At 31.4% G+C, this 13,792-nt stretch overlaps 1 protein-coding gene across 2 annotated transcripts; it reads left to right on the top strand.

Annotated features, from left to right (window-relative positions):
- Nucleotides 1-6,750: 6,750 nt before the first annotated feature.
- On the top strand, nt 6,751-11,318 carry LOC114315920 (uncharacterized). 2 transcript variants are annotated; one of them, XM_082901514.1, is made up of 3 exons: nt 6,751-8,425; nt 8,594-8,738; nt 10,917-11,318. In XM_082901514.1, the coding sequence occupies exons 1-3, from the start codon at nt 7,888-7,890 to the stop codon at nt 10,918-10,920; spliced, it is 687 nt and encodes a 228-aa protein (XP_082757640.1). In that variant the 5' UTR covers nt 6,751-7,887; the 3' UTR covers nt 10,921-11,318. The 2 variants fall into 2 exon arrangements, with proteins under 2 accessions (XP_082757640.1, XP_082757639.1); XM_082901513.1 differs by having other exon boundaries at nt 7,648-8,425; nt 10,924-11,318.
- The last annotated feature ends 2,474 nt before the right edge of the window (nt 11,319-13,792 follow it).

Raw genomic sequence — 13,792 nt, forward strand, 5'->3', positions numbered from 1 at the left:
CCAGATACCAGAATGATAACGAACAATTTGTTCATATGACTAAGGAGTAATTTTCTAGAGAAGGATGTCACCATAACCAATATCAGAGGCATCAATTTGAATAATTTTGAATGAATTTTCAGTAGGAATACCAAGACAAGGAAGAGACTTGACATATTGTTTAACCTGTTTAACAATAGCAGTATGAGTAGAAGACTAAGGAGAAGGATTGTCTTTTAACCGATCAAACATAAGTTGACAAGTTTTCTTAAGGTCTTTGTAAAATTCAATGATTCTAAAAAACGTTGTAGTTGAGTTTTATCTAAGATTTCATCAGGAAATTTAGACGCATATTCAATGGAACGACTAATAGGTAAAATAGTATTCTGGTGAATATCATAACCTAAAAATCTGACTTTGGTTTAAAACAATTTAATCTTAGGAGCAGAAATGACTAGACCATGACTCTTAATGGTATAAAAGAATGCAGTAAGATGTTTCCAGTGTTCACTAACTGATTTTGAAAAAATAAGAATATCATCTATATCAACTATGGAGAAATGACTAAATGGATTGAAAATATCATTCATTATATTTTGAAATTCACTAAGAGCATTTTTTAACCCAAATTGCATGACATTCCATTCATAGTGACCAAAAGGCATAGTAAAAGCAGTTTTATATCTATCTTTAGGATGAATTTGCATTTGCCAAAAACCACTTTTTAAATCAAATTTACTAAAAATAGCAGCTTGACTAAGTCTTTTAATCAAATCTTTTTTATTAGGAATAGGATATCGAATCCATTCTAAAACTTTATTTAATGGTTTATAATTAATGACTAAGTGACGGACACCTCGTTCTAATTCAGCATATTTATTCACATAAAAAGCAGGACATGACTAAAGTGATTTACTTGGACTAATTATTCTATTTTTTAATAGTTCATTGATTTTTTTTTTTTTACACATTTCAAGTAATTCATAATTCATTTGAATAGGTCTAGATTTAGTAGGAATTTGACTTTCATGAAAATTCTTAATATATGGTACTGTGATTACATGTTTTTCTTATGCAAAAATGCAGTAGGTAAAGTAGAACAAACAGTAGTTTCTAATTTTAATTTAAATTCATTAATTTGAGAAATAATAACGGGATTAGTTAATTATTGATCAATTCGTTTGTAATTAATTTCTTCTTCAAGATATCTTAAATGACGAGTTAATCAATTAATCGTTTAAGAAATAGAACAATCTTTTAATTGATTTAATTCTAATATTTCAAGAAGAGATAAGAATTTAAAAGTAACAGGTTGACCTAAAACATAAGTAGTTATTCCTTCACTAGAGGTGGTAAATGGGTATAGTAAAAATATAAATGGTGTTCCTAAAATAGCTTTATCAGTCATGTTTTTAACCAAAACAAATGAAGTTTTAAAGCAAACATTATTTTGACATATATGAACTTTAGGTATTTTATATTTAATATGCATTTTACTACCATTAGCAGAAGTTAATTTTTCACGACATTTTTCATAATATTTAGTAGGGAGTAATCATTCTTGAATACAATTAAGATCGGCACCAATATCAATTAAAGCGATAACATCTAATTCAAAATTATTAACAACTATTTTAATTTTAGAATACCATTTTTGAATATGGATTTTATTAAGGAGATTTAATCTATTATCTTCATGATTATGAGATTGAGATTGATGTGATCGATTATCTAATAAAAGATTATCAGGGTTAGTAGGTTTATCAGATTCATGTTCAGATTCATTAGGAGAAACATTATTGGTTTGAAAATTATCTAAATTTTTATCAAGTTTTAATGCAATAATTTCATCTTCTAAATGTTGATCTTTATTTTGTAAATCTTTAATGGTTTGTTTAATCCAATTAATTTCTTGTTGTAAATCTTATAAGGTAACTTCTTTGTGTTTATTTTTAAATCTTTCTAAGGTTTTAGATAGACTAATAATAGGCTTATGAAACTTAGGTTTATGATTAGGTTTTTTAAAAAGTGTATATATATATTGTAATTGGCTTAAAATATATTAGTAGGAGTACCTATGAAATGTCTAACTATGGTATAGATTAATGTGTTAACACCATCAGGTTTATAGTAACCAATAGTTTCATCAAAGATAGGTAAATCATTTTCATCTTTTTTATTAACATGTAAAATAGATTCTCTTTGATCTTCAGTTAAGTATTTTTCCCACCAAGATTTGAGCATACTAGTAAAACCAGAAGTGATTAAAAAAGCAATTTCAGGTTGAGTGTAATCAGGGTAATTACTAAAATAACTATTTGCAACCATAGATAAATGATTTAACTTTTGAAGTATTTGATCTTCACTAAGACCATCAATATTCCATTCGTACAATTTTTTAGCAGATACAGAAAATTGATTATTAAGATTAGTTTCTTCATATTGGAGATCAGGAGGAGTAGGTCTAGAATACCAGTTTTTAGTAAGAGATGTAGGATTAGGCTTAGGATATTAAATTTTATTCAGATTAGAGGATTGAAATTGTTGAGCTAATTGATTAATTTCATCATCAGTTGTATTAGTTTCAGATTGATGAGAAACAGTATCGATACTAGGCTGTTGATTTAATACAGTAAGACATTTTTCAGTAGAAGGAGAGGCTTTCTCAGAAGTAGTTAATTTGGTAAGTAATTGTTCTATGGCTTTAACAGTAGTATTATCTTGAGTAACTAAACTATTTCGTTTGGAACGATAACTAGGTAGATTAAGCAAAGGTTGATCTAAGGATTGTTTAGTAGATTTATTATTAGCCGAATAATCATCTAAATTGGTTTCTATTTTATCTAATTGTTTACCAATTGTTTTTAAACAGTGACTAGTATAATTATTTTGTTCAATAACTTTTCTAATTTCAGGGTCAGTACTAGGCAGCTTAAAAGGAGCGGCTGGGACATCAGATCCTTGGTGTTCAATAATTATATTAAAGCCAAGTTATGTTGCTATCTCTTGTTTACTGCTTTGCTACTTCTGTTGAGTCAACTCTATTTTCTGTCTGTTAATCTGTTTCCAGTCGTCTTAATCTGTCAAAAATTATATCTGTGTTTTCCACTTTGTTACTAGCCACCCAATCTTTGTCCCTGTCCTTGGTCAGTCCTTTGGTTAGGCAGTGTTGGATTTTAGGGGTCCTCTGAAATGGGTATGTGTGAAAGCCTAGTATGTGAAAACATGATAAATTTAGTCAATGTATTAAGATTCTTGTTAAACAACTTAATTAAAGAAAAATGAGTCGATTATTTAGAAATAACTCTTCAGTCAATTCTAGGTCAACAACTTTGCCCTCAATACCTAATCAAGGATTAGTAATTAATGAAGAAGAATTAGAAATACAAAATAATAAACTAGATTTAAGTTGGAATATACCAAAATTATCAGTTAAAGAGATTTATAAAACTACGTTTTTACAATCTGCTTTTAATGTTAATATGCATGTTAAAACATTAGAACAAGTTTATACTTTAGAAAAGCCTAGAAAAACCTGTCACTTATTTGATGCTAACACTATTAAACGTCATTTAAAAACTGGTCACAATTTTATTCATTTAGGATTAATTCAAGTTGGAATCAAACCATTAACTCCACAAGGTAAAAATGTTTCTGTTTTATTATGTTTAAAAGATGCTCGTTTTATTGATTATAATGATAGTTTAATGGGTATGGTGGAAACTAGTCTTTACAAAAGACCTATTCATTTTAATTGTTTTCCTGATTTCACACTCGGTCTTAGAGATCCACACATATTAGATGCATTAATTTTAAATATTCAATTAAATGGTTCATTTACTAATATGAAAGAAAAAACTCATAATATTGCTTTAATTTATCGTGTCCATTATAAATGTATTAAAACCAATTTAAATGTTCAAGCTTTACATAAAAGTCCTAAGGATGAAACATTACTGATTCAAACTAGTAACAATGATACTAATATAAATATCCCTCAAATGATAGAATGGAAAGATATTACCCTCCCTGATCAATGGATTACGGTCAATGAAAATTACAAACATAATCAATAACAATCCACTAGTCAAGATATCCAAGATATTCAACAATTTACTGACGGTTTAGTCCGTATTAAATTTAATCGTAGTCAATCTTCTAGACATAGTACTTCTAGTATACCTACTGATGTTGAAACTGAAGATGAAATATTTAATACTCCTTTATTCCGAAAAAATAGTCAAATTAATCTCGGTCAACCCTCCCATAGTAAATTAAAAGGCATTGATAACTCTACCACTTCTCAAATTAGTAAACCTGTTTACTCTACTCACACACATTTACCTGAAAAAGATACTGTGAATCAAATAATTCTCTTACTCAAACTGATTTCGAAGTAATACCTCCAATAATTCCTCAATTAATGACAATTAGTAAATCTTTTGCTCCTGATCTTGATAAATTACATGCTGAATTTAAATCTAAAGAAAATAGGACTAAAAGACATGCTTATCGTGCTAAATATGATTCTACTCAATAATCTAAACTTACTAGAAAATGGTATGATTTTATGATTGAATATAGAATGGAAATTCCTTTCTTTGAATATTTAGACAACTATTACAAAAAGGTTAATACAATCACAAAACATAAATGGAAAACTTCTCCAAATACTTATGTTAGTTCTAGTCATCCTCCATTAACTAATATAATTATTGAACATCAAGGATCTGATGTCCCAGCCGCTCCTTTTAAGCTGCCTAGTACTGACCCTGAAATTAGAAAAGTTATTGAACAAAATAATTATACTAATTAATGTTCAAAAATAATTAGTAAACAATTAGATAAAATAGAAACCAATTTAGATGATTATTCGGCTAACAATACATCTACTAAACAATTCTTAGATCAACATTTGCTTAATCTACCAAGTAATCGTTCCAAACGAAATAGTTTAGTTACCCAAGATAATACTACTGTTAAAGCCATAAAACAATTACTTACCAAATTAACTACTTCTGAGAAAGCCTCTCCTTCTACTGAAAAATGTCTTACTGTATTAAATCAACAGCCTAGTATCGATACTGTTTCTCATCAATCTGAAACTAATACAACTGATGATGAAATTAATCAATTAGCTCAACAATTTCAATCCTCTAATCTGAATAAAATTCAATATCCTAAGCCTAATCCTACATCTCTTACTAAAAACTGGTATTCTAGACCTACTCCTCCTGATCTCCAATATGAAGAAACTAATCTTAATAATCAATTTTCTGTATCTACTAAAAAATTGTACGAATGGAATATTAATGGTCTTAGTGAAGATCAAATACTTCAAAAGTTAAATCATTTATCTATGGTTGCAAATAGTTATTTTAGTAATTACCCTGATTACACTCAACCTGAAATTGCTTTTTTAATCACTTCTGGTTTTACTGATATGCTCAAATCATGGTGGGAAAAATACTTAACTGAAGACCAAAGAGAATCTATTTTACATGCTAATTAAAAAGATGAAAATGATTTACCTATCTTTGATGAAACTATTGGTTACAATAAACCTGATAGTGTTAACACATTAATCTATACCATAGTTAGACATTTCATAGGTACTCCTACTAATATATTTTAAGCCAATTACAATATATATATATACACTTTTTAAAAAATGCCTAACTTATGTGGCTGTGAATGGATCCATCTTTGTGATTTGAAGACCTGTTGAACAAATTAGTTATATAAAAAATTATGTTTATTAAACAATGATAATTACTTAATTAGATTACAATTTTCTTTTCTCACTTCAAGAATCTGCACTTTTAGCGACCACTTTCTGCGACCAATATAAAAGTTGGTAGCGCAAAGTTACCTTTTAGCGACTAAATATTAATTAGTCGCAAATGATCATTATTTTTGGCGACCAAATATGAGTTGGTCGCAGAAGGTCATATTTTGGCGACTAAAAAATGAGTTGGTCGCAGAAAGTGGTATGGTTTTGGCGACCAAATACAAATTTGGACGCGGAAGGTCACATTTTGGCGACCAAAAAATAAGTTGGTCACGGAGAATCAAAAATAAGTTGGTTGTGGAATTGGCGACCAAAAGTTTGGTCGTCAAAAACTTATTTTTAGCAACAAAAAATATTTTAGTCGCTGTATATTGAGTTTTGACTACTAAAACAATGTAGTCGCCGAATGGAAAATATAAAAAAAAAAAAATTTCTTTTGGCGACCAAAATTTTTGTCGTCAAAAAACTTATTTTTAGCGACTAAAAATATTTTAGTCGCCGCATATTGATTTTTGGCTACTAAAACAATGTAGTCGCTGAATGAAAAATAAAAAATTATTTTTTATCTTTTGGCAACCAAAATTTTGGTCGCCAAAAAACTTATTTTTAGCGACTAAAAATATTTTAGTCGTCGTATATTGAATTTTGGCTACTAAAACAATTTAGTCGCCAAATGGAAAATAAAATATTACTTATTTTCTTTGGCGACCAAAATTTGGTCGCCAAAAGCTTATTTTCAGCAACCAAAAAAAGTTTTGTCGCCAAATTAGTACTTTTAGTGACTAATATTTTAGTCGCCGTTGATTGAGTTTTGGCGACTAAAAAAGTTTGTCGGCGAAGGTACATTTTCTGCGACTAATCTGGTCTTTTGGTCGCCAAAAGTTTGGGAGGGAAATTTGAAATGTGGGGGCAAGAATGGAAATTTTTTGCGACAAAAAAAATTTGGCCGCCGATTGTTAAACAACGTCACTCGTTTTTTTTTTTTTTTTGTCTTTTATGAGTTTTAATTTTTTTTATAAAAAGAATTAAATATTTATATTATACCTAACTAAACAAAAATTTAAAATTTAAAAATATATATAATTCACTCCACCATTAAAAAAAAATAAAAATCACTTGAGATTATTGTTTGAAAAAAATAATTACTTAAAAAGTATTTTTGTTGGGATCATCAGACCACTCGGTCTCTCTCTCTCTCTCTCTCTCTCTCTCTCTCTTCATCCTTTTCATTCTCTCATCTCTCCTTTATTTGTGCTCTCTCGATCCAGAAGCTTCTCATCACCGACCCCCTCACTCTCTCTCATCAACGACGGTGAGACTCTCTCTCTCTCTCTCTCCATTATTCTCTTTGATGAAAAAGGGACAATTAGCAGGGGTCTCTTCTCGTCGCCGATCCCCTTCACTTTCTCTCTTCTCGTTGTCGATCGGTCTCTCATAGTCGACATCCTATCCCCCTTTTTCTCTTCCTTTCTTGCATCTCTCTCCGGTGAATATCAGTTGACGAGGATCTAACATCTAACATCACATCAGTTGTCGATCGAGAATTGAAATTTTTAATATTTTGAGTCTTTTTTGTGAGAAATTATTTTGTTACTAATTTTGGAGAGAGAATTTTGACATATTGGACAGTAATGAAAAAAAATAGACTACTAATTTTTTCCCCTTTTTTGTTTTTATCAGTTTTCCTCTTATCTCTCTCTCTCTCAAAACAAAACACATTTTTGTCGCTAAATAAGATTAATTTGTGACAAATTATAAATTTTGTCACATATAATAAAAATAAAAATAAAAAGTAAAAGGTCAGGAAATTTATTTTTGTCAATAAATACTTCTTTTTATGTAAGAAAAAATTAAGTTTCATCATAAAAAAAAATCGTCTAAATTTGTTCGGATGGTGCTAAAATTTTGAGACTTTTGGTGAGGAAAAAATTTGTCACAAATTATAAAATTATTAGTAAGGAATATATTTTTGTCACCAATCAGTTTAAATATTTTGATATCATTTGGTGATGAGTATGTTTTCATGACCTATAATTTTTAATATTTTGAGATCTTTTGGTGGAAAAGTTATTTTATCACAAATTTTAGAGGGAGAATTTTGAAATATTGAGCAGCTAATGAAAAAAAATTTGGCTATTAATTTTCCCCCCTTTTTTGTGTTTTTATTAGTTCCCCTCCCCCCCATTTCTCTCTCCAAAAACACACTCCCTCTTCAGCTCCTCCTCACTATCCACTGTGCAGACCACTCCGTCAAGTCCCTCGACGAGTGGCAACTCAAGCGCTCCCTCACCGACTTCCTCAAATCCTCCTTCTCCCTCACCGTTCCCGAAGACGACATTGTCGTTCGCAAATTCAAGGACCTCAAGAAGCGCAAGCGCGATGATCCTGTCGCTCAGGGCGCTCTCTTCATCTGCGACCTAGGGTTTCTATTCAAGTTTTCCAGATCGGAAATTCTTCATGGTATAGATGGAGAAGACGATGTTAAGGAACGCGAGAAGAAGTTTCTGGACTGGAGAAGATCGGTTGTTGGTAAGACCGACGGGATTGAGTTGAATCTTGAAGGTGTTAAGTTTAGATTGACTGTTTCAGTTCCGGAATCGGATGATTTTGGAATGAGGAAAAAGTGGGAAGAGCTTAATGCGTTTGGTAATCGAGGTTTGTTCTTGATTCTATCCATAGTTTTGAATTTTTGATGCTTACTGGTCTTGCTGTCTACAATAATGGATTCAGTAATCTAACTCAATATTTTTTCTTCTAAATGCTTAATAATTTTGCGAGAACTACTGGTAATAATGGATGTATGTATGTGTTGTTTGGTTGTAGGATATTCAAGAGGTAGAAGGCAGCAGCAGCCTGATACAATTGTGTTGGAAGGTGTTCCATCTCGCTGGTTTGCTGAGCCAAGAGTTTCGTCTAAGCCTTCAATGCTGGTCACTCACACGATTTTTTCTGCATTTGGGAAGATAAGGTGTGTGTTAATGTCATGGTTTGTGCTATTTTTCTGTTTCCCTGATGCATTGCAATTCCATAATATTGTTCTTGTTGAATTTGTGGGGTGGTTGTGTTTTTTTGAGGCTTCTGACATTGAGTTCTGTTTTTATGCTTCAATGCACACATCATATTTGGGGTTATTTGATAAAAAAAAAAAATGATATTCACCAAAGATGGACTTATCTCTTGTAACTCTGAGACCACAAAGAAGACAGAGCCAATGTTAACCGTGTCATAAAGTCGAATTCGAACCAATTCTCTGCTACATGGTTCAGGCGAGTTCACAGATAGAGGGCCATGATCAACTCCCCTAGGAATAGAAAGTGTATTCTCCCAGTACCCTACATAACGTCGTTGGCTTGGTATTGAGACCTGTCCAATACATGCAGATCAATGAACTTCTAAACAAAATACTCATAACTACCAAAAGTCAAGACTGGCTAATGAATCTAATACCATCCTTTTTTATGTTCAATTTATTAATGTATAGATAGTTCAATATTAAGTAGCCCTAACCAACCCAAGGTTTCTTGGTTTGATTCTGCTAGTTGCCCACCCAAACCAAACCGACCCATACACGTCCCTATTCCTTAGTGAACCAATTTGGAAACTGAAAATGTGCAAACTGCTAAATTGCATTTCGTTGTCATTTACTTCACAAAGTCCTACATGATAGCCTTTTATACATAATATGACTTACTCCTTCATTATTGGTGGTCCGTTTATGTGCATACACTTGAAGAGCCTCCTCTGCTGACATGCCACTATAAACAAGGTAAGCAAATACCATCAAGCCTGTCCGACCTTTGCCAGCTTGCAAAATTTAAAAAAATGATACAAATATTAACACACACTGAAGACTTTAGTCACATTGAAGACTTTATGGAAGACTTTAGTCACATTAAAAAATGATGCAAAATTTTAGATAGCAACAAATATTTGGGGTTATTTGATAAAGCTGAAAATTCTTGTGCCGGTTAGTCACATTGAAGACTTTAAGTTTGCTCAAATCATATTTGAGCACAATTTTATTGGATTAGATTTAGTTTAGAAACTACCAACTACTTGGCTTGTTCTGGTGCCTTTCAAAGAACATTGATGAAATGGTGCATAGTGGTTGGTTTGATGTTTTTGGTTTCCTTAGTGTTGGTAAATGGAAGTTATAATAGTGGGATTTTAGAATTTTTTAATTGCTGAAATTTTGGGCTTTACCAGGGGTATCATGCTCTTTTCCCACTTGCATGTGCCTAGATTTCGAATTTCCATAAGAATGCTGATTGTTAGAAAAGTTATCAAGATAATATGGGTTTTGGTGCTCAAGGATGAGCTTCAGAATCTATCATGGGTTAGGAATATAAGATGGGTTTTCTTGTCTATTTATATGTAGGCACATGCAAGATAATATGGGTTGGTGCCATTTATATCATGGGTTGTCTATTTATAATATGGATTGTCTATTTATAATATGGGTTAGTGCTATTTATAATATGGATTGTCTATTTATATCATGGGTTGGTGCTCAAGGATGAGCTTCAGATAATATGGGTTTTCTTGTCTATTTATATATATTATGTGTTTATTTTTGCCTGTAACACAGAAACAAGTCCAGAAACACAGAAACCGATCACAAAATTTTATATAAGATTTTTTAAAAGTGGGTTCTCCCAACACTTAAAAATCTTATCCATATGTATTTTGTATTTGGTTTTTGTGTTGATAACAGAACTGAATAAAGAGAAAAAGATGAGAGAGAATTAGAATGAACTAAGACTTACCATAGTCTGTAGTTAGATGGTGTAGGGACCAAATGGTTGTGAAGTGGGTGATGCCTTTGTACACATAAAAGAGACCTATTTATACATCTTTGTTTTTATTCCATAATTTATCTTTCTTTTTCTGTCTATGGACATTTTATTCTATAATTTATCTCTCTCTATAGAGATACAACTTTATCTATTTTTACCATATCCTTAATTGTGTTTTTTGGCCTCCCAATCCATTCTATAATTTATCTAGTTTTTACCTTGTAACTCCTATGTAGATTATTTAGAGTGACATGTAACAAGGCATTGTGGTTTCACTAATAGATAGCTTTTGTTGGAAAATTGAGTATCTTATCTGTTTTACTAATTGATTTGTGTGTTTTTCTTTGCAGCTAGCAGAAGCACCAAAAGCACAATTTTCATGTGATTACAATGATCACCTTGCTCTTGTCCGGGCTTATGAGGGCTGGAAAGAAGTTGAAAGAGACGTAGCTAGATATGAATACTGCTAAAAGAATTTTCTTTCTGCTCAATCAATGAAAGCTATTGATGCTCTGGGAAAGGAGTTCTACTCTTCACTTAGGGAATATGTTTTAAATTTTAATGCTAGATGGATGTGAATTGGATGATTATATAGATTACAAGCAGATTTTTAATTGAAGGAATATGTAATTTGGAATTATTTGTGGAAGAAAATTTGTAATAGTTGCTAACTTTAATTAAATAGGTTTAGAATTAAATGATTTATATATTTTGTTGAATGTTCATGATTAAGGTGAATTGTTGGTTTGATTGATTTTTGTAAATTATAGATTGTATTGAATGGATTGGATAGATTATTATGAATTATAGGTTCATTTTGTTGTATGTTGGCGCAAACATTCTTTTTGGCTACCAAACTAAGATGTCGTAGAATGTCACAATTAGCGACTAAAATTTTTGGTCGTGAAATATTACAATTGGCGACCAAAATTTTTGGTCGTTACATGTCACAATTGGTGATCAAATTTTTTAGTCGTGGAATGTGATAATTGGCGACCAAATTTTTTGGTTGTGAAATGTGACAATTGGCGACTAACATGTTTGGTCAGAAATATGTTACTTTTCGCGACTAAAGTGTTTTAGCGACTAAATGGATTAGTCGCAATAATGATATATTTAGCAATCAAAAATTTGGTCAACAAATCTAATTTTTTCCCGACTAACAAAAGTTTTGGTCGCTAATTATTTTTGCCGACCCTCAATTGGCAACCAAAGTGGCGATCAAAAAAATTAGTCGCGGATAACTTTTGCAGACTAAAAATGAACTTTTAGCGACCAATTTTTTGATCGACAAAAGTATTATTTCTTGTAGGGTCTAAAAACAAAAAAAGGAAAAGAAAAGTTCACAACTATAATTTTTTAAAGGGGAAATCGGTCTAAGATCCCTCTCCCACTTTTCGTAATGGAAGAGATCCACAAAATTATTTTTTGATGTCTAAGGTCCTACACATATAACAGAGAAATTCCAGTCCTTTCATCTGACCCGTGTCGACGACCACCTCCGTGAAAACGTAGAGGCCACCATGGACGTCCCCTCCGACCATGGACGTGTGCTTCACGTAAAATAAACAGGCAAAAATGTAAAGAAACTTAGATTTGTAGATACCTGTTGGCTGTGGAGACGATTTTCTCGTTCACGCTCCTCAATTTCCTCCTGAATTGAAGTACATCAAAATCTGTACTCTTGAAATTAAATTAAAAAACTAAAAAAGGGAAGTAGTTTACCTGAAGTGCAAGAATGTGCCGTTGAGATTGCGACAGCTCTTCCTCCCTTTGTGCTTGTTGTCTTGCCAAAATCTGAAAACCGGAAGGTGAAAAAGAATAAAAAGACCATGACTACTTGGTGTTTTCTTGGCCGTAAGTGTCTATTTGAGCATAGAGAACATTTTGATTTAAAAGAACAAAACCCAGAGAGAATATATAAATGGAACTTCTCATAATATGCAGCTTTAGCAAACAACTAAAACAGCTAGGTAATTGCAACTTTAATGGGTTCGTGATAGTCAACGCAAGAGATGTCCATCCAATTGCACTGTGTTCACTCACATTTGTGTCCCTTTATGATTTTCTATTCTTCCCCCCCAGGGAGGATATTATATTTATGTAGTGAATTGAAAACATAGATATCAAAACACTTTGAAGCCAGCAAAAAATTTCTCTAGATTTTAGACAGAATTGAATTTCTCTGGATTAATTTTTTTTCCAGAGAAATTTGGTCTGAAATTTCTCTGGACCAATTTTCTCTGAACTGAAATTTCTCTGCACCAATTTTCTCTGGACTGAAATTTCTCTGGACCAATTTTCTCTGGACTGAAATTTCTCTAGATCAAGGTTGAGGGACCTTATGTCTGAAATTTCTCTGGACCAATTTTCTCTGGACTGAAATTTCTCTGGACCAATTTTCTCTGGACTGAAATTTCTCTAGATCAAGGTTGAGGGACCTTATGTCTGAAATTTCTCTGGACCAATTTTCTCTGGACTGAAATTTCTCTGGACCAATTTTCTCTGGACTGAAATTTCTCTGGACCAATTTTCTCTGGACTGAAATTTCTCTAGATCAAGGTTGAGGGACCTTATGTCTGAAATTTCTCTGGACCAATTTTCTCTGGACTGAAATTTCTCTGCACCAATTTTTTCTGGACTGAAATTTCTCTGGACCAATTTTCTCTGGACTGAAATTTCTCTAGATCAAGGTTGAGGGACCTTAGACATCATAAAAATATTTGATGTCCTTTATGTTATAAAATCATAATATCAAGGACCTTAAAAAAAAAACCCCTTTTTTAAATAATTTATCTAATTTTCATAGAAATATAAACCGATCATGTGGTCTTGAAATCCGTTATCAAATTTATTTTTTGCATAAATATGACAACTCAAATTAGATCCTCTAGCCTATTTCTTTGAACTAGAGACAAATTTGATCCATTGCAAAAATATGAAGATACCAATAAAATTTGTGCCCAAATAAAGTAAACAATTCTCCCTAATAATGCTATATATATTAATTAATATACTAACAAATAAAATAATATAATTTTAATAATTTTGAATATTTATAATTTATATAATAAATAAAATCATAATTTTAAAATAATAATATCATAACATACGTTAATATACTAATTAATATACTAATTGATACATGTAACACCACTGGTCAATTTTTTTTGCAATGACTTGCACTTGTTTTTTTCTAAAAACCAAATTCTCTCCAAGGAGAGTT

This window comes from Camellia sinensis, chromosome 13 (assembly GCF_055761805.1).
Source record: "Camellia sinensis isolate YWXY chromosome 13, ASM5576180v1, whole genome shotgun sequence".
Lineage (NCBI taxonomy): Eukaryota > Viridiplantae > Streptophyta > Magnoliopsida > Ericales > Theaceae > Camellia > Camellia sinensis.

Coding starts and splice junctions, on each gene's coding strand:
- LOC114315920 (XM_082901513.1), top strand. CDS start 7,888: ATGAAAAAAAATTTGGCTATTAATTTTCCCCCCTTTTTTGTGTTTTTA. Junction 8,426..8,593: donor TAATGCGTTTGGTAATCGAG/GTTTGTTCTTGA, acceptor GTTTGGTTGTAG/GATATTCAAGAGGTAGAAGG. Junction 8,739..10,923: donor TCTGCATTTGGGAAGATAAG/GTGTGTGTTAAT, acceptor TGCAGCTAGCAG/AAGCACCAAAAGCACAATTT.